General features: G+C 45.1%; 1 protein-coding gene across 1 annotated transcript in view; it reads left to right on the top strand.

Moving 5' to 3' along the window:
* Nucleotides 1-2,762: 2,762 nt before the first annotated feature.
* SFXN5 (sideroflexin 5) overlaps nt 2,763-26,161 on the top strand; it is a 444,072-nt gene continuing 420,673 nt past the window's right edge. The window contains exon 1 of the mRNA XM_089661198.1: nt 2,763-3,022. Within this exon, the coding sequence (XP_089517324.1) occupies nt 2,903-3,022 (120 nt within the window). The 5' untranslated portion in view covers nt 2,763-2,902. The remainder of the gene's footprint in view (nt 3,023-26,161) is intronic.

Genomic DNA, 26,161 nt, shown 5'->3' with positions numbered 1-26,161 from the left:
TCCCCCCAAATGTCAGGACGGTATAGATATCCCCCAAATGTCAGGACGGTACAGATATCCCCCAAATGTCAGAACAGGACAGATATCCTCCCAAATGTCAGAACAGGACAGATATCCCGCAAATGTCAGGACAGTACAGATATCCCCCAAATGTCAGGACAGTACAGATATCCCCCCAAATGTCAGGACAGTACAGATATCCCCCAAATGTCAGAACAGTACAGATATCCCCCAAATGTCAGGACAGTACAGATATCCCCCCGAATGTCAGGACAGTACAGATATCCCCCAAATGTCAGGACAGTACAGATATCCCCCAAATGTCAGAATAGTACAGATATCCCCCAAGTGACCCCTTTTTGCAGAGTAGACAGTCCGACGTACTTCATAAGAGGAATGGCGAGTTTTTTTAAGTTGTATTTTTTTTGTCATAATTTTTTGGAAAATGAAACAATTAAAAAAATTTGTTTCACTATTTTTTTTTTACATACTGTCACCAGTGCAGTACAGCGTCATCATATAACTGGCATGGCGGTGATCAGGGACACTGACTGGTGACAGTATGGGAAAAAAATAAAAAAAAAATTTTATTAATTTTTTTTCTTTTTTTTTAAGATTTTTTTTTCCATATTTCACTATGACCAAAGTAGTACAATGTTACCATAGTAACATTGTATACGTTGGGGAAGTGATCAGTATTTTTTTTTTTTTACAAAATTTGCTTATAGCTATAAGCAAGCATTTACCTGAATGACATCGATTCATTCAGGGTTTGTTTTTTTTTTGTGCTTAGCTGTGATTTGGCCACAGCTAATCACATGACATGTGCATGTGATTAGCTGTGACCATTCACAGCTAGAAACTAGTATACAATGGATGGCATGAAAGAAGCCATCCATTGTATACAACTGTCATGTGACCTGCTGTGATTGGTCACAGCAGGTCACATGGTACTGGCAACGGGCCAATACTCAGATCTGTCATCGCGCCGCTGCGCCTCTCTGCAGGAGAGAAATCTGCGCATGTGCGGTAGGATGCCATATGGCGTCCACCCGGATCGCTGATTACATTTGCCGCCTGCCATTCGGCCATAGGGCGGGCGGCAAATGGTTAACCACTTCCAGTCCAGACACTTTCACCCCCTTCCAGTCTAGGACAATTTTCAGCTTTCAGCGCTATCACACTTTGAATGACAATTGCGCGGTCATGCAACACTTTATGAATTTTTTAGCATTTTTTTGAGACAGATAGAGCTTTTTTTGGTGGTATTTATTCACCGCTGGGAATTTTATTTTTTTGCTATGTAAATGAAAAAGTCCAAAAATTTTGAAATAAAGTGTTTTTCTTATAAAATTTTGCAAATAAATATTTCATCATAAATCTTGGCCAAAATTTATTTTGTTATCTTTTTAGTAGAAAAAAAAAACAAATTAGTTTATAACCAAAAATCATAATTTTTAAACAGTTTGTTTTACATTTTTATATTGTTTTTTTTTTAACATATTGTCACCTTAGCAGTACAGGGTCACCATGGTGACACTGTACTACTTGTGGGGGGGTGATGAAGATTTTTTTTTTTTATACTGATTGCTTTTACACCCATAAAGGCTTTAAAAGCAATCATTTCTCCTTCTCTCTGGCTGCATTCTTGCAGCCATTGAGAACTACTGTGTGAGCTGTGATTGGTCACAGCTTGTCATATGGTACAAGGCTGTTGTGAATAGCCCTGTACCATGTGATCTCTGTGATCATTCACATATTTCACACGTAGTAAGCAATGATGTCACAAGTGACATCTTGCTTACTGCTCTGCATGTGATCACTGATTGGCCAATTAGTGATCACATGATCGGGATCTCGCACAGAGGTCCCGTAAGATGATTGGTGTTCCACTGTGTCCGGAGGACACAGCGGGCATCGGATCTTGGTGCTGCGTGCTCCCAGGGGTGCGGAGGTCATTTATAAACGGCCACCTGACCCTGCACTGCCACCTTCCGGCGGTTTATATACAACAGCCGGATGGGAGGTGGTTAATAGCAAAAAGTCCAAAATATTGTTTTTTTTCCTCAAAATTGATGGTCTTTTTTCTTTATAGCGCAAAAAATTAAAAAATGTAGAGGCGATCAAATATCACAGAACAAAAGCTCTTTGTGGGGAAAAAAGTCTGTAAATGTAATTTGGGTGCAGCGTTGCATGACCGTGCAATTGTCAGTTAAAGTGACGCAGCGCCGTACACAAAAAATGGCCTGGTCAGGAAGGAGGGGGGAATCCTCTGGAGGGCGAGGAGTTAACACTGCATTTGATCCTGAATATTTGACCTTGATAAACGTCTGAGCAAATATCGTGCAACATAAAAATTAACAAATTGCGGCAGCCACCATTTTCTTCTCCAGGACCTCCTCTTTCAAAACAAAAAAAGTGAATTTTGGGGGTTTCAAGTCATTTTCCTGCAAAATAAAGCTGATTTCATCATGGATTTGAGAAAGCAGAAAAATATTTAAGAAATGACAGGTCCACTTTAATTAAAAAAAATCTGAGTGGTTGCTATTGGCAACAGCAGGAGCGCAGTGCCCCGGATGTGAGGAGACACCAGGCACAGCCTCACAGCGAACTCCCAGCATTCTCCGCGTACCCAGGGACGTGAGGGGCGGTAACTTGCCGCCAGCGAGCCATTCATACTAAAGCAGAGGCGAATTGGGGAGTGACCAGGTGAACATCTATACCATTAAGGGGCGTGTACAGAAACACAGCGGCGGCGCAGTGTGAGGAGGAGGGCGTGGTCAGTCACCTAGCAGCGGGCTGTAGTGGCAGAGGGAGGAACCTGTCATACAGCAGCAGAGGTGGGGGCGGGGCTTGTCCCCTTGGCAGTATCAGCAGCGGCGGCGGCATCGGCAGCCGGGGGATGAGTGCAGGAGGCGCCTCCCCGCCAGGACTACAGCTCCCGGCACCCCCCGCTGCGAGGACGGGCAGGGACATGGCGGACGAGCCTCCGTTCCTGCTGGGGAGACCTCGCTTCGAGCAGGTGAGCGACCGGGGGGCACCGCTCTCACTTTGGTGACGGGGGCGCGCCGGTAGTGAGGCGCGTGCCTGTGTTGTTCCGGCCGGCTCCGCCCCAGCGCCTCGATCTTTCTTCTCTCATTGGCTGGATGCGGTGTCAGTCATCGGGTGGGCGGAAACACAGTGGCCCAAGGGCGAGTGAGGATTGGAGGACTGAGACTGGTGTGGGCGGGATTTGATTGAGGGAGGCGTGGAAATGTCACTGAGTGCTTTAGAGGTGTATATACGTCCTACGGGGGAGATCTGTGTCCTATAGAGGTGTATATACATCCTACGGGGGAGATCTGCGTCCCATAGAGGTGTATATACATCCTGCAGGGGAGATCTGAGTCCTATAGAGGTGTATATACATCCTACGGGGGAGATCTGCGTCCCATAGAGGTGTATATACATCCTACGGGGGAGATCTGCGTCCCATAGAGGTGTATATACATCCTACGGGGGAGATCTGCGTCCCATAGAGGTGTATATACATCCTGCAGGGGAGATCTGCGTCCCATAGAGGTGTATATACATCCTGCAGGGGAGATCTGAGTCCTATAGAGGTGTATATACATCCTGCAGAGGAGATCTACGTCCTATAGAGGTGTATATACATCCTGCAGGGGAGATCTGAGTCCTATAGAGGTGTATATACATCCTACGGAGGAGATCTGAGTCCTATAGAGGTGTATATACATCCTACGGAGGAGATCTGCGTCCCATAGAGGTGTATATACATCCTGCAGGGGAGATCTGAGTCCTATAGAGGTGTATATACATTCTGCAGGGGAGATCTGAGTCCTATAGAGGTGTATATACGTCCTACAGGGGAGATCTACGTCCTATAGAGGTGTATATACATCCTACAGGGGAGATCTACGTCCTATAGTGGTGTATATACATCCTACGGATTAGATCTGAGTCCTATAGAGGTGTATATACATCCTGCAGGGGAGTTCTGCGTCCTATAGAGGTGTATATACATCCTACGGAGGAGATCTGAGTCCTATAGAGGTGTATATACATCCTACAGAGGAGATCTGCGTCCCATAGAGGTGTATATACGTCCTACAGGGGAGATCTGAATCCTATAGAGGTGTATATACATCCTACAGGGGAGATCTGCGTCCTATAGAGGGGTATATACATCCTACGGGGGAAATCTGCGTCCTATAGAGGTGTATATACATCCTACGGGGGAGATCTGCGTCCTATAGAGGGGTGTATATATGTTCTATGGGGGAGATCTGCGTCCTATAGAGGTGTATATACGTCCTACGGGGGAGATCTGCGTCCTATAGAGGTGTATATACGTCCTACGGGGGAGATCTGCGTCCTATAGAGGTGTATATACATCCTACGGGGGAAATCTGTGTCCTATAGAGGGGTATATACATCCTACAGGGGAGATCTGTGTCCTATAGAGGTGTATATACATCCTACGGGGGAGATCTGCGTCCTATAGAGGTGTATATACATCCTACGGAGGAGATCTGCGTCCTATAGAGGTGTATATACATCCTACGGGGGAGATCTGTGTTCTATATACACTATATTGCCAAAAGTATTGGGCCTTCTGCCTTTCCACGCACATGAACTGTAATGGCCTCCCAGTCTCAGTCCGTAGGGTTCAATGTTGAGTTGGCCCCACCCTTTGCAGCTATAACAGCTTCAACTCTTCTGGGAATGTTTGACTATTCTTCCAGAAGCACATAGAAATTCATCTCAAAGGTGTTCTATGGGGTTGAGGTCAGGACTCTGTGCAGGCCAGTCAAGTTCCTCCACCCCAAACTCACTCATCCATGTCTTTATGGACCTTGCTTTGTGCACTGGAGTGCAGTCATGTTGGAACAGGAAGGGGCCATCCCCAAAATCTTCCCACAAAGTTGGGAGCATGAAATTGTCCAAAATGTCTTGGTATGCTGACGCCTTAAGAGTTCCCTTCACTGGAACTAGGGGGCCAAACCCAACCCCTGAAAAACAACCCCACACCATAATCCCCCCCTCCACCAAACTTTACACTTGGCACAATGCAGTCAGGCAAGTACCGTTCTCCTGGCCACCGCCAAACCCAGACACGTCCATCGGATTGCCAGATGGGGAAGCGTGATTGGTCACTCCAGAGGACACGTCTCCACTGCTCTAGAGTCCAGTGGCGGTGTGCTTTACACCATGGCATCTGATGCTTTGCATTGCACTTGGTGATGTAAGGCTTGGATGCAGCTGCTCGGCCATGGAAACCCATTCCATGGAGCTCTCTACACACTGTTATTGTGCTAATCTGAAGACCACATGACTATTGACTCTGCAGACGGTTGGTGATTTCTGCGCACTGTGCGCTTCAGCATGCGCTGACCCCGCTCTGTCATGTGACGTGGCCTACCACTTGGTGGCTGAGTTTCTGTTGTTCCCAGTTGCTTCCACTTTGTTATAATCCCACTAACAGTTTAGTGTGGAATATTTAGTAGCCAGGAAATGTTACGGATGGACTTATTGCACAGGTGGCCACCTATCACGGGACCACGCTTGGAGTCATTGAGCTCCTGAGTGCGACCCATTCTTTCACAAATGATTGTAGAAGCAGTCTGCATGCCTAGGGGCTTGATTTTATACACCTGTGGCTATGGAGGCGATGGGACACCTGAAGTAGCAGAGGGGGTTGTTAATCAGTTTCAGTTGCTTTGGTGTTAATGAAATTAACAATAGGTGCACTAGATGGGCAACAATGAGACGACCCCCAAAACAGGAATGGTTTTAGAGGTGGAGGCCACTGACATTTTTTTACATACTTTTCTTTTCTGACTGTTTTTCACTAGTTTTGCATCTGGCTAGGGTCAGTGTCACTACTGGTAGCATGAGGCCATACCTGGACCCTACAGAGGTTGCACAGGCAGTCCAACTCCTCTAATATGTGCCATTGCCAGAAGGTTTGCTGTGTCACCCAGCACAGTCTCAAGAGCATGGAGGAGATTCCTGGAGACAGGCAGTTACTCTAGGAGAGCTGGACAGGGCTGTAGAAGGTCCTTAACCCATCAGCAGGACCGGTATCTGCTCCTTTGTGTAAGGAGGAACAGGATGAGCACTGCCAGAGCCCTACAGAATGACCTCCAGCAGGCCACTGGTGTGAATGTCTCTGACCAATCAGAAACAGACTTCATGAGGGTGGCCTGAGGGCCCGACGTTCTCTAGTGGGCCCTGTGCTCACTGCCCGGCACCATAGCGCTAAATTGGCATTTGCCATTGAACACCAGAATTGGCAGGTCCACCACTGGCACCCTGTGCTTTTCACAGATGAGAGCAGGTTCCCCCTGAGCACATGTGACAGACATGAAAGGGTCTGGAGAAGCCGTGGAGATCGTTATGCTGCCTGTAACATCGTTCAGCATGACCATTTTGGTGGTGGATCAGTGATGGTCTGGGGAGGCATATCCATGGAGGGACGCACAGACCTCTACAGGCTAGACCAGCTTTTCTCAACTATGGTGCCTTGAGGTTTCTTCAGGGGTGCCTTGTCAAAATGTCTAAAAATTGCTCAAAACTTGTATACAAGCCAGCGGGTGGAACAAGCCTGCCTTTTAGTTACACAGAGCCACGTGTTTTCATTGTACACTATTATGATCTTCTAGCCACCGGCGTCCTGACAACCAATGACCTCATCAGTTGATAAGGAGGATGTCTGCTGCCTGCACAGCATCCTAGTTTGACCCTCCCCTGCCTCTCTCCATCAGTGTTGGGGTCACATTAGCTCAGTGATGGATAAAATCGGGAAAAAGAGAGAAACAGTGGAATAATAGTACCAGTGTGCAAAAGTGTATTTGTTTTAGAAGAATAAATCACCTCTAATGTTGGGTGTCCTACATGTGTGGATGTCGCTGCATTATATACAACTATTAGAATAGTTTTTCACATTTTAGAATGGGGTGCCTCAAGACTGTCCATAATTTTAAAGGGTGCCTTGACTGATAAAAGGTTGAGAAACACTGGGCTAGACAATGGCACCCTGACTGCCATTAGGTAACGGGATGAAATCCTTGGACCCATTGTCAGACCCTACATTAGTGCAGTGGGTCCCGGGTTCTTCCTGGTGCACGACAATGCCCGGCCTCATGTGGTGAGAGTATGCAGGCAGTTCCTGTAGGATGAAGGAATTGATACCATTGAATGGCCCCCACGCTCGCCTGACCTAAATCCAATAGAACACCTCTGGGATATCATGTTTTGGTCCATCGGACTCCACCAGGTTGCATCTTAGACTGTCCAGGAACTCAGTGATGCCCTGGTCCAGATCTGGGAGGAAATACCCCAGGACACCATCCGTGGTCTCATTAGGAGCATGCCCCAACGTTGTCAGGCATGCATACAAGCACGTGGGGGCCATACAAACTACTGAGGACCATTCTGAGTTGCTGCAATGACATTGGAGCAAAATGGACTCGCCTGCTGTATTATGTTTTCACTTTGATTTTTGGGGTGTCTTTGAATTAAGTCCTCTGTAGGTCGATCATTTTCATTTCTATCCAATGATGTGGCACCCTTCTGTTCCTAACACATTACCCAGTCCATATCAGTATAGATATCCAGCATGAGGTTTTCCACATTGAGATCTTATGTGTTTTCAAGGTGTTCCTTTCATTGTTTTGAGCAGTGTACATCCCATAGAGGTGGTCTATGTCCTATACAGGTATATTTATCCTATGTAACTGGCATGTGTCCTGTAGAGTGGACAGGAGTTATGGCCTTGAGATCTTGCTACTGGTTTCCACCAAGAGATGTTAGAAGTCAGTAGGTGACCCAGTCCACCAGACACTGTCCAATACTGAAACCCCACTTCTGGGGCGGGGGAGAGGGTTGATCCTTTAAGTCTCACTACTTGGAATAACCAGAAATTGTTGAGCTCATGAGTGAAGGTGTGTTGTCTCTTGGAGTTGCCTTTGGCTACCATTCGCTGTATTTCAGACAGATCTTCCTCCAGGCACTTCTAGTTCCAAAGGCCTTAGAACAGCAATGGGCAAACTATGGCCCGCGGGCCGTATACGGCCCGGCGGACCTTTTAATCCGGCCCGCGGAGCTAGGCTCCCGCTAGGCTCCTCTCACAGTCCGCCCTGAAGACCGGTGTAGCATGAAAATCTGTCTCCTATGAGGATCTGTCCCCCTCGACATATCTGCGCATGTGCCGGAGATCGCGGATCGGCTGCTAATGCCTGAAACTGGCAGATACGTCGAGGGGGACAGATCCTCATAGGAGACAGATTTTGACGCTACACCGGAACGGCGTGGGAACACGGCGAGAGGAACACGCGGAGCAAAGGTAAGTGAATTGACACAAGGGGGACTTGGGGACTTAATATGGGGGATGAATTAATATGGGGAATGAATTACTATAGGGGGGATGAATTACTATATGGGGGATGAATTACTATAGGGGGGATGAATTACTATAGGGGGGATGAATTACTATATGGGGGATGAATTACTATATGGGGGATGAATTACTATATGGGGGATAAATTACTATGGGGGATGAATTACTATATGGGGGATGAATTACTATATGGGGGATGAATTACTATGGGGGATGAATTACTATGGGGGATTAATTACTATGCTTACTATGGGGGAATATTACTATACTTACTATGGATGACACATACACATCATTCATCTACTCTTGGTCCGGCCCCCGGGTCCAATATATGAGCCCATTGCGGCCCTCAAGTCAAAAAGTTTGCCCACCCCTGCCATAGAACTTTCTTTCTTGAGATAGTTTTTTTTCTCTCCGGTTGTCCTCTGTACAGCATAGACTTTATAGAAGGCTATAAAATACCAGTTTGTGGAGCTGTAAACCAGTTTATTGTCTGTTACTTATTTGTCAGATGTGCTTCAAAGCAGCATCCCTGTGGATAATAAGCAGCTTCTTGTGGATAATAAACAAGTTTAAGTGTACTGACCTGTAACACATAAAACTAGCACCATTACACTTACATATCTTTAACAAACTTCTAGGGGTCCTCTGGAACCCCAAAAGCTGGGGGCATCTGTTACACAAATACTGACATCATGCAGGAACCTGGTGGTTGTTCCTTCTTTCTGTTGATGTATGGTGTCACTGACCACTGGTGAAACATGAGAGAAGGGTAGACTTTTCAGTTGAAGTAGGTAGTTGCGGAACACCAATACATGTGTATTTCAGGTCTCTCACTGGCCTATAGACTGGATGAATATTAAAGAATTGCACATAGGCATTTACAGTTACAGAACTGTGGAAAAGTATTTTCGATTTTTTTTTTTTTTTTTGCGTATTTGTCACACTTAAATGATTCAGATCATCAAACAAATTTTAATATTACACTAAGATAACCCAAGTAAATACAAAATGCAGTTTTTAAATTAATTTGTTTATAAAGGGAAAAAAGCTGTCTAAACTTGCCTGGCCATATTTAAAAAAGTAATTGGACCCCTCCCCCCTTCCTTCGCTAAATCATGCATGAACTGTGATTAACCACATTTTTTGGAAAGCTGAGTTAAATTTCACTTGCCACACCCGGGCCTGATTACTGCCAGTCCTATTAAATCAAGATCACTTAAATAGATGCTGTCTGACAAAGTGAAGCATGCTAAAAGATCTCAAAAAGCAACACATTGTGCCGCAATCTAAAGAAATTCAAGAAAAGATGAGGAACAAAGTAACTGACGTGTATCCGCCTGGAAAGGGTTACAAAGTCATTTTTAAGGCTTTGGGACTCCAGCGATCCACAGTGAGAGCCATTATCCATAAATGGAGAAAACTTGGAACAGTCGTGAACCTTCCCAGGAGTGGCTGGCCTACCAAAATTATTCCAAGAGCACAACGACGACTCATCCAGGACATCCTAAAGAACCCAGAACAACATCTAAAGAACTGCAGGCCTCACTTTCCTCAGTTAAGGTCAGTGTTCATGATTCAACAAAAAGACTGGGCAATAATGGCATCCATGGGAGAGTTCCACGGTGAAAGCCACTGCTGACAAAAAAAACACACAGGCTCGTCTCACATTTGCCAAAAAACATCTTGATTATCCTCAAGATTTTTGGGCAAATATTCTGTGGACTGGTGAGACAAAAGTTGAACTTTCTGGAAGGTGTGCCTCCCGTTACATCTAGTGTAAAACTAACACAGCATTTCATAAAAAGAACATCATACCAACAGTCAAACATGGCGGTGGTAGTGTGATGGTCTGGGGATGCTTTGTAGCTTCAGGACCTGGATGACTGCGCTCTACCAGAAAATCCTGAAGGAACATGTCCGCCCATCTTTTCCTGACCTCAAGCACACTTGGGTTATGCAGCAGGACAATGATCCAAAACACACCAGCAAGTCCACCTCTGAATGGCTCAAAAAAACCCAAAATTAAGGTTTTGGAGTGTCCTAGTCAAAGTCCGGACCTAAATCCAATTGAGGTGTTGTGGCATGACCTTAAACAGGCCATTCATGCTGGAAAACCCTCCAATGTGGCTGAATCAAAACAATTCTGCAAAGAAGACTGAGCCAAAATTCCTCCACAGCGATGTGAAAGACTCATTGCCAGTAATTGCAAACGTTGGATTGCAGTTGTTATCGCCAAGGGTGGCACAACCAGTTATTAGGTTTAGGGGGCAATTCACATAGAACCAGGCAGGTTTGGACTGTTATTTCTCGTAAATTAAATCATCATTTAAAAACTGCATTTTGTATTTGGGTTACTTTTGTGTAATATTAAAATTTGTTGAATGATCTGAAACATCTAAGTGTGACAAATATGTAAAAACAAAAATCAGGAAGAGGGAAAATACTTTTTCACAGCACTGTACATCTTGGTGCCAGCTTACCCTACTACAGGTGAGTACTGATAAAGAATCCTTGTCTTAAAGTTTATCTCCTCCCAAAACATTTTTTAAATCTTTGGACAGAGAGGCGAAAGTGTTGGAACCTCGAGTTTTTACTGCCCTCTTTGATCCAGTTTGAGAAACCTACTATGTTTATTTTTTATTTTATTTTTTGACTGTTATCAGAAAGGTGATTCCAATCTACAGTTGTCCCTGGATAAGGAGACGAGGGGAAGTCTGCCAATGAGCTCACTGGCTCTGGTGACAACTATCAAAGGTGGAGTTTCGCCTTGCTGTTGTGTATCCGTGAGAAAGCAAGCATGAATCTCCTCGATGATACAGATCACCGAGGTTCTAACCCCCCCCCCCCCCATCCAAAACTAAAAAACGCATTTTGGCAGGTGCTGCACTTTAAGGGTTCATGTACACTGCAGCTGATAAACTCACATTTAGGAGCTTTTCTGCTTTTTTTTCAGCAGCCCCTGAACTCTCCCTAATGTTTTCCTATGTGTCCATGTACACATCGTAGTTTTTTTGAACGCAGCAAAATTGCGTTCAGGAGTAGATTTTACCGGCGTTTCAAACGCCAAACACTTGTAGACGCTTGTAAACTCAGTTTGCGTCTAGAAGCGTTTTTTTTTTTTTGACTGGTCCATATCCAGGGCACAATTCACTAAGTGGTATCCTACCACACCCGAGTATGTGGTAGGATACCGCATAGCATTTAAAAAAAAAAAAAAAAACTATTTGATTCCACTAAAAAAGGCTACTAAAATACCGCATGAGTTATTTTATCAAGTCATGCGGAATTTTAGTAGTGAAAAGCATGTATCATGTTTCAGCTGTCAGCAGGATTCCCACAGAGGTCATGTGATCACTTATAAAAAAACGAAAAACACGCATGCACACAATGTTTTGCCCTTCATTTCTCTTTTATGGGTCGGTTTACAAGGTGAAGGTTTACTTTTCGTATTGCGCAAAATTCGTAAACCAAAACGCGGTTTCCCATAGGAATGCATTGAAAACCAATTGATCCATTTTGGAGGTCAGAAAAAAGTTAAGAAAAAGTATTTTATCTGTTGAAAACTCTTTATTGAGTGCACTATATAAGGTATAAATCCTTTACAGGGACATGATTAAAAATGAATTTGTAAATGCATTGAAAATCAATTAATCCGTTCCGGAGGTCAGAAAAAAGTAAAAAAAAAGTCTTATCTGTTCAAAACTCTTTATAAAGTGCACTTTAAAGGCATAAATACTGTACAGGGACATGATTAAAAAAAAAATTTGTAAATGCATTGAAAACCAATTAATCCGTTTGTATTGCAAAACAAACTCGTAAACCGAGGCGTTATTTTCAATGGATTTTCATTTGTAAACCGAAAATTACATTAACCAAGGCGTTCGTAAACCGAGGTACGCCTGTACTTTAACCACCTCCCGTCCAACCGTTGTATATAAACAGCCTGACGGTGGCAGTGCAGGGACAGGTGGCTGTTTATAAAGTACCTCCCCGCCCCCTGCTTGTGCGCACTCCCTGGGAGCGCGCAGCACCACGTTCCGGTGCCCGCTGTGTCCTCCGGACACAGTGGAACACAGCTCATCGTATGGGACCTCTTTGCGAGGTCCCGATCATGTGATTACTGATTGGCGGCGTGACGTCAAGGCGTGTAAGGGCTCCTCCTAGACACGTTTCGTATAACCATACGTCTACTGTAGAGTATATTATGGATAAAACCAATTCTTTGTGACCCTGTCCTCTGATTTACCCCCACTGTCTTTCCTTCCAGTGGTGGTCAGTGGGAAGAATGCTCTTTACACTTACAGATCAGTGAGGAATGGGGCCTGGTACATTGCTGGTCAGTGGCAGCGGTCTCTAAACTATGGGCCATGGGCAGCCCTTTACTTGCCTTTATGTGGCCCCTGGGGTACTATTATTCCCACTGATTCAACAAGGGGACACTGTTCTTTTGCAATGATACCACTTTTCCTCTCAATAACATCATTGATGGGACACTATTCCTCCCACTGATTCCTATGATAGGGCACTATTCCCACCGCTGATATCAATGATGGGCCACTATATCTCCCACTGATACCAATGATGGGGCACTTTTCCTTCCACTGACACCAATGATGGGGCACTATTCCTCCCACGGACACCAATGATGGGGCACTATTCCTCCCACTGACTCCCAATGATGAGGCACTATTCCTCCCACTGAAACCCAACGATGGACCACTATTCCTCCCACTGACACCCAACGACGGGCCACTATTCCTCCCACTGACACCCAACGACGGGCCACTATTCCTCCCACTGACACCCAACGACGGGCCCCTATTCCTCCCACTGACACCCAACGACGGGCCCCTATTCCTCCCACTGACACCCAACGACGGGCCCCTATTCCTCCCACTGACACCCAACGACGGGCCCCTATTCCTCCCACTGACACCCAACGACGGGCCCCTATTCCTCCCACTGACACCCAACGACGGGCCCCTATTCCTCCCACTGACACCCAACGACGGGCCCCTATTCCTCCCACTGACACCCAACGACGGGCCCCTATTCCTCCCACTGACACCCAACGACGGGCCCCTATTCCTCCCACTGACACCCAACGACGGGCCCCTATTCCTCCCACTGACACCCAACGACGGGCCCCTATTCCTCCCACTGACACCCAACGACGGGCCCCTATTCCTCCCACTGACACCCAACGACGGGCCCCTATTCCTCCCACTGACACCCAACGACGGGCCCCTATTCCTCCCACTGACACCCAACGACGGGCCCCTATTCCTCCCACTGACACCCAATGATGGGCCACTATTTCTGCTCCTACTGTTCACAGGCTTTATGCATTTTTATTTTTTTTTTCCATTGACTGCCAAGCCTAAATCACTGCTTACACCCATCGATGCCAGGACTTGTTCTACTCCTGTAAACAAGCACAGTGTGTGTGACATTTTATCACGTAATTCACTTAAAAGAAAATTCTAGAGTGGTGCTTTAGTATTGTGAAAATCTTCTTGCGTCTGAGTACCGTGGGTTGTAAAATAATGCTTTGTAAGGCTGGCCATACACTGATAGATTCTCCCATGCAGGCTATACAGCGCTGGGGACTCGTCCATCTGAGTCACTTGGCATGCATACTGTACAGCAGGGGTAGGCAACCTTAAAGAGGTGGAGATCTACCTGAACAACCTGGGAGAAGTCAAAGATCCCCAGGCACAGTGTCATCTCCTCACACCTGATTAAAACCTCCAATTGGTGTACTACCGGGTCACAACGGCCTGCATTGCATGGCAATCATGAAATTAAATCAGGTGGTGAGGAGGCAACACATCGCCTTCTGACCACCCGTCAAACATTTGGATCACTATGCAGAGGAGCAGCAGTGTCTGTGAATGAGCCCATAGTTGCATCCGGCAGCGGCACTCTTTGGGCTCGTTCACATGTAAAGTTGGGCGTGGTAAAACCCTGCGGTTGAGTCACAGTTTTATTGCACCCCCCAAACCCTATTCCCTTTAGCTTCTGAGACATCAGTCAGAAATGTACACATGCTGTAGCAGGTCTACTACACACACCAACCATGACACGACGTAGGAGCTGGCTCTACAGAGGAGACCTCAACGTATCTGGCTCTCGTTCTCTACTACACCTCCAACTTTACAAGTAGTCCCTCCGCATTGCACTCTGATGCTCTGGGATGATGGGTCAGCAAGCCCAGACCGCGATCTACCAGGCACCTGGCCAAGATCTACTGGTAGACGAAGACCTACTGGTTGCTGACCCCTGCTGTACAGGAACCGGTGGGTCGCCCGGTATGCACAATGTCTGTTCAGGTTGGTGCACTCGTCCCTGCACACCTGTCAAGCTTCGATGTGTGGGCGAGTCCATACAGCCATTGTGACTTCATTGACTAACCCCAGGTTCACACCTAAGCGTTTTGCAGAAACGCACTACAGTCCATTGAACATGATTTCCTATGGGACACGTTCATATCTGCACGTTTTTACCTGGTGCTTTTTTTTTTCAAAAGGGCCAGGGACTTTTTTTTAAACGCAAAAAGTCGCGTTTTTGGTTCTATAGACTGCAATGGAAACGCTGCAGAAAAGCATGTAGTGCGTTTTTGCTGCGTTTTTGACTTTTGGATTTTACATCTGCCTAGCAACAAGCAAAAAAAAAAAAAAAAAGCAAAATTCATCAGAAGCGTATGTGCAAAAACCCAAACGCAAAGCGCACTGCAGAGACCGATCAAACGCAAACTGCATAGGTGTGAACCTAGCCTAACACAGACTGCCTGAACACAGTTATACACTGCTCTAGACGCAACAAACGGCTCTTGCATGCTGTACACGCTTCTGTACTCATATGAACAAACCCTTGATGTGTCTTACCGTAACAAACACGGAGGCTTGTATTGTCTGCTGTTGTTTTATTCATTTTAATCTGTACCCTGCTCCCGCTTACTTGGTTTTATTACTTATTGATCCTGCCAGTAGATCTGTTTTCTTTCCACTTCCTTTTTAGAGGGTGACAACACTGTTTGTTCTGCAGCAAATGCACGTAGAATCGTTGTCAGGGTACAGTGAGACATGCTGTACATGGAAAACACTTGTTTTCTATATGGAAATCCGTGCAGCTCAACTGACGTGATGTGAATAAGTCTTTTCAATAGACAGGTAGTTTTTTAAATAGATTTTGAGTCAGGGTCAGTTCACACTATGTATGGAGACTGGCGGTTTTCTGCATCTGAACAGTGCTAGTCACTGCAAGGTCACATCAAAAACCATTTCTGTGTCCTATTCACACTACAAAATCTGCATTTTCCTGCTGCACATTGGATGGCACCGCAGGTCACCGCACTACAATGCGGAGGTTTGAATGGAGTGTAACTTTTTATACTCTCATTATGCCCTGCTGCTGTACATATGCGTTCGGCGATTGGCAAGAAGTTAAACTGAGGTTAAACTTCTACCCTAAAATTCTGTATTTTTTTTTATACAGCTTGAAAATTTATTGTCCAGACATTGAGACATCAAAGCAGACCCTAAACCATGATGTTTCCTTCACCAGACATAGAGACATCAAAGCAGACCCAAAACCATGATGTTTCCTTCACCAGACATTGAGACATCAAAGCAGACCCAAAACCATGATGTTTCCTTCACCAGACATAGAGACATCAAAGCAGACCCAAAACCATGTTTCCTTCACCAGACATTGAGACATCAAAGCAGACCCAAAATCATGTTTCCTTCACCAGACATTGAGACATCAAAGCAGACCCAAAACCATGACGTTTCCTTCACCAGACATTGAGACATCAAAGCAGACCCAAAACCATGACGTTTCCTTCACCAGACATTGAGACATCAAAGCAGACCCAAAACCATGATGTTTCCTTCACCAGACATTGAGACATCAAAGCAGACCCAAAATCATGTTTCCTTCACCAGACATTGAGACATCAAAGCAGACCCAAAATCATGTTTCCTTCACCAGACATTGAGACATCAATGCAAACCCAAAATCATGATGTTTCCTTCACCAGACATTGAGATATCAAAGCAGACCCAAAACCATGATGTTTCCTTCACCAGACATTGAGACATCAAAGCAGACCCAAAATCATGTTTCCTTCACCAGACATTGAGACATCAAAGCAGACCCAAAACCATGACGTTTCCTTCACCAGACTTTGAGACATCAAAGCAGACCCAAAACCATGACGTTTCCTTCACCAGACATTGAGACATCAAAGCGGACCCAAAACCATGATGTTTCCTTCACCAGACATTGAGACATCAAAGCAGACCCAAAATCATGTTTCCTTCACCAGACATTGAGACATCAATGCAAACCCAAAATCATGATGTTTCCTTCACCAGACATTGAGATATCAAAGCAGACCCAAAACCATGATGTTTCCTTCACCAGAAATTGAGACATCAAAGCAGACCCAAAACCATGATGTTTCCTTCACCATGTTTCACAGTTCGGATAAAGTATTATTGGTAGGCCCGAATTCTCTTTCTCAGAGTGTTGTGTGTTTCCACCAATAATATTGACTTTTTTGCCCACCGAATGTGTTCCAGAAACTTTTTCACATCAAGGTAGTCCTTTGCAAACTTTAAACATGCCGTTCTGTTTGCTCCTTATTGTCCAATGGCTAATAGAAAGGCTCATGTAGCTTTTTTAGATACCAAGTGGAGAGCTTGTCTGGTTTTGGGACTAAATATACTGTGAAATAAAGGTGGTACTTTGTTCCAGCCCTAACATATGTACATTGGGTTCAGCACTTTTTGACAGGTCCCCTTTAATGCAGAGTGTATACTGCCTCTTCCTAATTTGCACCAGCAGTGAGCGGGTGTATGAGCAGTTGTCATGTTTGGATCCCATTAGGTACTCTCCGATTCTAAACATGCTGAAAATGTAGCAGTGTTGTATCAGGAGGTAGACCAAATCCCTCCAACAATCTCTCGATTGTATTAAATAAACGCGAACTTTCCTTATGACGGCGAGAAATCTTTCCAAAGTCTGCCGCTCATCCAGGAAAGACTCCTTCTCGTTCTGACCAAGAGCCCAGCGCCGCGCGCTATCTGCCAACATGCTAATTTGTTAATTGCTGAACTCAGCTGCTACCCAGCCAGGCAGAATCCCGGGGATGTATTTATAGGCATGGCGTATGGGGGCTGGGAAGACATAGAATGCCGTATCGGTGACCATTAATAAACCGTTCAACAGACATCCCGTGTATTTATAGATACTGATTATCTGTCTGTCTATTGTCATCAGATTGTGTGGTGTACTGTGCTGCCAGTGCCTCACTATTGTATGTACTGCTAGAAACATCGTGCGGGAGATTTACTATAACTGCAGCACTCCGAATCAGAGGCAGCTGTGCGTGGCAGCCAATCAGCTTCTAACTTCAGATTGTTCAATTAAGTTTTGACAATAAAATCTGGAAGCTGATTGGCTTCTATGCACAGCTACTCCAGATTTAGTAAATCAACCCCCTGTGTGTGTCGACCCCGTGTGTATGTATTTTTCTTTTCTTTTTCTTCTTTCTTTCTTCTCCCCTTTTTTCTTTTTTTTGTATTTTTTTCTTTATCTTTCTTTTTTTCTTTCTTTCTGTCTGTCTTTTTTTTCTTCTTTCTCTCTCTCTCTCTCTCTTTTTCTTTCTTTCTCTTTCTTTCTTTCTTTCTTTCTTTCTTTCTCTTTCTTTCTTTCTCTTTCTTTTTTCTCTCTCTCTCTTTCTCTCTTTCTCCCCTCTCTTTTTCTCCCCTCTCTTTTTCTCCCCTCTCTTTTTCTCCCCTCTCTTTTTCTCCCCTCTCTTTTTCTCCCCTCTCTTTCTCTCCCCTCTCTTTCTCTCTTTTTCTCTTTTTCTCCCCTCTCTCCCCTCTTTTTTTCTCCCCTCTCTTTTTCTCCCCTCTCTCCCCTCTCTTTTTCTCCCCTCTCTTTTTCTCCCCTCTCTTTTTCTCCCCTCTCTTTTTCTCCCCTCTCTTTTTCTCCCCTCTCTTTCTCTCCCCTCTCTTTCTCTCTTTTTCTCTTTTTCTCCCCTCTCTCCCCTCTTTTTTTCTCCCCTCTCTTTTTCTCCCCTCTCTCCCCTCTCTTTTTCTCCCCTCTCTCCCCTCTCTTTTTCTCCCTCTCTCTCCCCCTCTCTTTTTCTCCCCTCTCTCTCCCCTCTCTTTTTCTCCCCTCTCTCTCCCCTCTCTTTTTCTCCCCTCTCTCCCCTCTCTTTTTCTCTCCTCTTTCTCTCTTTTTCTCTCCTCTTTCTCTCTTTTTCTCTCCCTTTCTCTCTTTTCCTCCCCTCTCTTTCTCACTTTCTTCTCCCCTCTCTTTCTTCTCCCCTCTCTTTCTCACTTTCTTCTCCCCTCTCTTTCTTCTCCCCTCTCTTTCTTCTCCCCTCTCTTTCTTCTCCCCTCTCTTTCTCACTTTCTTCTCCCCTCTCTTTCTCACTTTCTTCTCCCCTCTCTTTCTCACTTTCTTCTCCCCTCTCTTTCTCTCTTTCTTCTCCCCTCTCTTTCTCTCCCCTCTCTTTCTCTCTTTCTTCTCCCCTCTCTTTCTCTCTTTCTTCTCCCCTCTCTTTCTCTCTTTCTTCTCCCCTCTCTTTCTCTCTTTCTTCTCCCCTCTCTCTTCTTTTTTTTCTCTGCTGCCCTGTTCCTCTGCTATCTGAACAAGTCACTTCTGACATATTTTTTCTGACTATAGAAAAGAGAATACTGCCTGAAGATAAACAGGTACAACTTATGTAGGAGGATTTGTCTCATCTCTGTATATCACCAGACGCCAGTCACTTCACTGGGTATATGTAAAGGTTTACTACCACTTTAATCTTCAGCAATCCACATTTCAAATTGGGGCCTATTTAGACTACATATTTCATTAACACAACATGTTAACGTATATTGTGGTCGGCTGTGTTAAGGCCACCAATTAGAATAGCTACAGGTGAAATTCCAAAAATTAGAATATCGTGCAAAAGTTCATTTATTTCAGTAATGCAGCTTAAAAGGTGAAACTAATATATGAGATAGACTCATTACATGAAAAGCAAGATAGTTCAAGCCGTGATTTGTCATCATTGTGATGATTATGGCTTACAGCTCATGAAAACCCCAAATCCACAATCTCAGAAAATGAGAATATTGTAAAAAGTTGCAATATTCTCAGCTCAAAGTGTCCCACTCTAATCAGCTAATTAAGCCATAACACCTGCAAAGGGTTCCTGAGCCTTTAAATGGTCTCTCAGTCTGGTTCAGTAGGAATCACAATCATGGGAAAGACTGCTGACCTGACAGTTGTGCAGAAAACCATCATTGACACCCTCCATAAGGAGGGAAAGCCTCAAAAGGGAATTGCAAAAGAAGTTGGATGTTCCCAAAGTGCTGTATCAAAGCACATTAATAGAAAGTTATGTGGAAGGGAAAAGAGTGGAAGAAAAAGGTGCACAAGTAGCAGGGATGACCGCAGCCTGGAGAGGATTGTCAGGAAAAGGCCATTCAAAAGTGTTGGAGACTTTCACAAGGAGTGGACTGAGGCTGGAGTCAGTGCATCAAGAGCCACCACACACAGATGGATCCTGGACATGGGCTTCAAATGTCGTATTCCTCTTGTCAAGACACTCCTGAACAACAAACAACGTCAGAAGCGTCTTTACCTGGGCTAAAGAAAAACAGACCTGGTCTGTTGCTCAGTGGTCCAAAGTCTTCTTTTCTGATGAGAGTAACTTTTGCATCTCATTTGGAAACCAAGAACCCCGAGTATGGAGGAAGAATGGAGAGGCCCAAGGACCCCGAGTATGGAGGAAGAATGGAGAGGCCCAAGGACCCCGAGTATGGAGGAAGAATGGAGAGGCCCAAGGACCCAGAGTATGGAGGAAGAATGGAGAGGCACACACTGCAAGATGCTTGAAGTCCAGTGTGAAGTTTCCACAGTCTGTGTTGATTTGGGGAGCCATGTCATCTGCTGGTGTTGGTCCACTGTGCTTCATTAAGTCCAGGGTCAACGCAGCCATCTACAAGGAGATTTTGGAGCACTTCATGCTTTCTTCCGCAGACGAGCTTTATTGGGATGCTGACTTCATTTTCCAGCAGGACTTGGCACCTATCACATCCCCCGGATGAAGCCACGTGACCCTGTGGCGCAACGCGTTGGGGAGGGGCAATGACGTCTCCACATACCCGACTCCTTGTAACGGCGAGTATAGGCAGTGTGTGTCCACACGCCGCTCAGGCTGGTCACATCGCTCTTCACTGGCAATTTTACATAAAGCGCTTAAAGTCTTTTAAATATGTGAGTGCATACTAGGCACAAATAAAGATTGGTTTAAATCAAGGATAAGGCACGATCCCTTTCTCTTTTCTTCCCGGCACACACGTGGAGTATTAGGGAGAAGGAATATATAGCCTGAGGAAGGGAGGATCCATACTTTGCATTCACCCATAACAGCACATCCAGGAATGAAGAGGTGATTAACCCATTCAGCACTCAACAGAGAATTACACCAGGGCAATCCTTTGCTCTTCAGCCCAGCACTCGCACTTACGGACTGTCCAAAGTGTGAGTACTTCACAAGCAATTCATTTGGAGTATGTCTTTCTCATGATGGGACTCTAAACTTGGCTGGACTTTCTTATTAGTTGGACATTTTCACACATTTCTTTGGATTTTGAATCTATTATTGCTCTCTGTCAAATTTACGTCTGATCATTATTCTAATTATGCAGTGCAACTGATTTGAGGACTGGAATCTATGCATATTATCTGGATACTTTGCACTAGATAGTAAACCACTCACCTAAATTGAATTGATAGTAAACCAATTCATTAATATTCTATATTTAGACACCTGTTCACACGGACGGCGCGGCACCATATTTTATTTAGTCACTGCAAATATACATATATATGAGGATGTAAAGAGGAGCCTGAGAACTCATTTTTTATTATATATACTATATACTCCTAGTGGCTTATGGGTAATTTTACATTTTGAGGACTTGGCACCTGCCCACACTGCCAAAAGCAGCTAAACCTGGTTCAATGACTGTGGGATTACTGTGCTTGATTGGCCAGCAAACTCGCCTGACTTGAACCCCATAGAGAATCTATGGGGCATTGCCAAGAGAAAGATGAGAGACATGAGACCAAACAATGCAGAAGAGCTGAAGGCCGCTATTGAAGCATCCTGGTCTTCCATAACACCTCAGCAGTGCCACAGGCTGATAGCTTCCATGCCACGCCGCATTGAGGCAGTAATTGCTGCAAAAGGGGCCCAAACCAAGTACTGAGTACATACAGTCAGGTCCATAAATATTGGGACATCGACACAATTCTAACATTTTTGGCTCTATACACCACCACAATGGATTTGAAATGAAACGAACAAGATGTGCTTTAACTGCAGACTGTCAGCTTTAATTTGAGGGTATTTACATTCAAATCAGGTGAACGGTGTAGGAATTACAACAGTTTGCATATGTGCCTCCCACTTGGTAAGGGAGCAAAAGTAATGGGACAATTGGCTTCTCAGCTGTTCCATGGCCAGCTGTGTGTTATTCCCTCATTATCCCAATTACAATGAGCAGATAAAAGGTCCAGAGTTCATTTCAAGTGTGCTATATGCATTTGGAATCTGTTGCTGTCAACTCTCAAGATGAGATCCAAAGAGCTATCACTATCAGTGAAGCAAGCCATCATTAGGCTGAAAAAACAAAACAAACCCATCAGAGAGATAGCAAAAACATTAGGTGTGGCCAAAACAACTGTTTGGAACATTCCTAAAAAGAAGGAACGCACCGGTGAGCTCAGCAACACCAAAAGACCTGGAAGACCACAGAAAACAACTGTGGTGGATGACTGAAGAATTCTTTCCCTGGTGAAGAAAACACCCTTCACAACAGTTGGCCAGATCAAGAACACTCTCCAGGAGGTAGGTGTATGTGTGTCAAAGTCAACAATCAAGAGAAGACTTCACCAGACTGAATACAGAGGGTTCACCACAAGATGGAAACCATTGGTGAGCCTCAAAAACAGGAAGGCCAGATTAGAGTTTGCCAAACGACATGTAAAAAAGCCTTCACAGTTCTGGAACAACATCCTATGGACAGATGAGACTAAGATCAACTTGTACCAGAGTGATGGGAAGAGAAGAGTATGGAGAAGGAAAGGAACTGCTCATGATCCTAAGCATACCACCTCATCAGTGAAGCATGGTGGTGGTAGTGTCATGGCGTGGGCATGTATGGCTGCCAATGGAACTGGTTCTCTTGTATTTATTGATGAAGTGACTGCTGACAAAAGCAGCAGGATGAATTCTGAAGTGTTTCGGGGAATATTATCTGCTCATATTCAGCCAAATGCTTCACAACTCATTGGACGCTTCACAGTGCAGATGGACAATGACCCAAAGCAGACTGCAAAAGCAACCAAAGAGTTTTTTAAGGGAAAGAAGTGGAATGTTCTGCAATGGCCAAGTCAATCACCTGACCTGAATCCGACTGAGCATGCATTTCACTTGCTGAAGACAAAACTGAAGGGAAAATGCCCCAAGAACAAGCAGGAACTGAAGACAGTTGCAGTAGAGGCCTGGCAGAGCATCACCAGGGATGAAACCCAGCGTCTGGTGATGTCTGTGCGTTCCAGACTTCAGGCTGTAATTGACTGCAAAGGATTTGCAACCAAGTATTAAAAAGTGAAATTTTGATTTATGATTATTATTCTGTCCCATTACTTTTGGTCCCTTACCAAGTGGGAGGCACATATGCAAACTGTTGTAATTCCTACACCGTTCACCTGATTTGGATGTAAATACCCTCAAATTAAAGCTGACAGTCTGCAGTTAAAGCACATCTTGTTCATTTCATTTCAAATCCATTGTGGTGGTGTATAGAGCCAAAAATGTTAGAATTGTGTCGATGTCCCAATATTTATGGACCTGACTGTATGCATGCTTCTACTTTTCAGAGGTGCGATATTGTTCTATGTACAATCCTTGTTTTATTGATTGCATGGAATATTCTAATTTTCTGAGATTGTGGATTTGGGGTTTTCATGAGCTGTAAGCCATAATCATCACAATGATGACAAATCACGGCTTGAACTATCTTGCTTTGCATGTAATGAGTCTATCTCATATATTAGTTTCACCTTTTAAGTTGCATTACTGAAATAAATGAACTTTTGCACGATATTCTAATTTTTCGAGTTTCACCTGTATGTGCATTGTCCATTGGCTGCTATTGCACAGTGCATTGGGGCACCTTAAGGTTGCTTGTGCAGGCTACTGAAATGAGAGAAGGGGCAAAGAATCCCATCCACATTCCTGTCATCTAGGTAGTGTCAAAATTCATACCCTGATGATGGGTGGGGAGGAGATTTGTGTTAGATGGACTTTACACATTTTTTTTTAAATGTCCCTGTGCAAGCAGAACCCCGGCTTGGGGAGCTAGAAGCACAAGATGCCATACAGGTGTGTTGCAGCAGGGGGAGCATACTGATAGGAGGAGAGAGCAGAGTGGCAGATGAGCTCATCAGAGCACTGCTTCTCTTTTCACAGTAGTCAGGGTGGGGGTGGGGAGGAGACCGGTAAGGCCCTATTCACAATATCACATTGCTGGAACGAGCTATGTGATTTTGATATTGTGATTTTCACGCAATTCTGCTTTTCGCATAGGGCAACCCATTTTAAAGCGGAGTTCCAAAAAAAAAAAAAAAAAAAGTCAGCAGCTACAGAAACTGTAGCTGCTGACTTTTAAAATACAGACACCTGTCCCTCAGTCCATCGGTGTCCTCACCACGGCTGGTTTCACTGGCCGTCTTCTCTCTTTGGCACCGACATCTTTAGTATGGGCACCCGGCTGTGACAGCTTACAGCTTCACATCCGGGTGCCCACTGCACATGTGCGAGAAGCGCTGTGCTTTGTGAATGGCCCCGTAGTCTTCTGGGACCTATCACGTGTCCCAGTAGACTACGGGGAGGGAGGGAGGGAGGGAGAATGACTTCCGCTTCTGATTGCCTAGGCGATCGCAGTGTAAGTGAGAGCGGGTACCTGTCAAATTTGGGTACCCGCTCCCCAAAGGTGCCAATCTTTAATGGGGAGCGGGGGACAAAGCATTAGGTATATGGTGGCATTGGTTCCCGTTTAGTAATCTTTTGTCTCTCATTACAATACTATCCAAGGCTCAGACCGACTATAACCAGCATGCTGTCCATACGCTAACTGAGCTCAGTCTTGGCAGTCCTTCAGCATGGATGCTGTGCATTCTTCCTAATATACAGGTGGCCAGTTGGGGGCGACTACAAACCAAGGTATAAGATGTGATTTGCTAAAATATGAAAAAAGCCTGCAAAAAAAATGGCACCAAAATTCAGGTAAACGTCATAGTAATAAATATTGTAATATGACGATTTAGTTTTCCTTGAAAAGGGGAGAAATAAATGAGAAATGGGCGAACAGATGAGAGGGCTCATGCTGGGCGTTTTGCAGAGGAAATATGTGTGCAAGCTGCCATATAGCATGATGTCAGATCTGGAAGATGGAGGAGCGCACACGGGGAGAGAGTGAGGGGGAGACATATTGTGCGCTCTTTTTGACAGACACTGCAGCTGATGCTCGGAGCGTTTGGCAGGACACGGAGGCCACGTTACCAGGAGGCATCACTCGCCTAAAGATCATCCCTGATAAACAAGCTGATGGATTCTGTGCATTTCCTCCCCTTATAGAGGAAAATTCCTGGAGATTTTTATTGGCGCGTGGCAAGGTCCAAACTAAGTGCGACTTCAGCTAGCATACATTTTACGTGTTTATATCACAGCAATTTTTCAGTGTGACTTTCAGCATTTTTTTTTTTTTTTTTACACCTTTGCTGTACCATATTTACATTATTATATTATTTGTGACTTAAGGGGGCTATCAGACGTGGGCTTCATTCTACTACCCCTGACTTAAAGTGGAACTCTAGGCAGATATTAAACAGATGCTGTCACTTCTTCTGTTCAGGGCAACAGTTCTGCACCTAGTCCAATCTCCAGGAATGTGTACTTACCTAGCCATGCTTCCTCACTCCTTCCCCATGGTCCACTGGACCATCCCCAGGAATGGGTACTTACCCATCCAAGGCTCCCCTCCTTCTCCATGCTCCATTGCGAGGCATGTATACTTGCCCAACCACACTTCCTCACCCCTTTCCCATGGTCCACTGCCCCATCCCCTGGAATGTGTACTTACCTAGCCATGCTTCCTCACTCCTTCCCCATGGTCCACTGGGCCATCCCCAGGAATGTGTACTTACTCATCCAAGCCTCCCCCCCCTTCTCCATGCTCCATTGCCAGGCATGTATACTTGCCCAACCACACTTCCTCACCCCTTTACCATGGTCCACTGCCCCACCCCCAGGAATGTGTACTTACCTAGCCATGCTTCCTCACTCCTTCCCCATTGTCCACTGGGCCATCCCCAGGAATGTGTACTTACCCATCCAAGCCTCCCCCCCCTTCTCCATGCTCCATTGCCAGGCATGTATACTTGCCCAACCACACTTCCTCACCCCTTCCCCATGGTCCACTGGCTCATCCCCAGGAATGTGTACTTATGTAGCCATGCTTCTTCACCCCCTCCCTGTAGTTCACTATTCCATCTTCAGGCATGTATACTTACCCAGTCAAACTTCCTCACCCCTCTCTGTAGTCTCCAACCCCATCAGCAAGAATGTGTACTTACCCAGCCAAGCTTAGCCATTCCTTCCCCATGCTCCATTGC

Source organism: Staurois parvus, unplaced genomic scaffold (assembly GCF_062004578.1).
Source record: "Staurois parvus isolate SC_StPar_1 unplaced genomic scaffold, SC_StPar_1.0 ptg001325l, whole genome shotgun sequence".
Classification (NCBI taxonomy): Eukaryota; Metazoa; Chordata; class Amphibia; order Anura; family Ranidae; genus Staurois; species Staurois parvus.
Note: the sequence above shows the minus strand (reverse complement) of the source record. Positions and strands in the feature narration are given on the sequence as shown.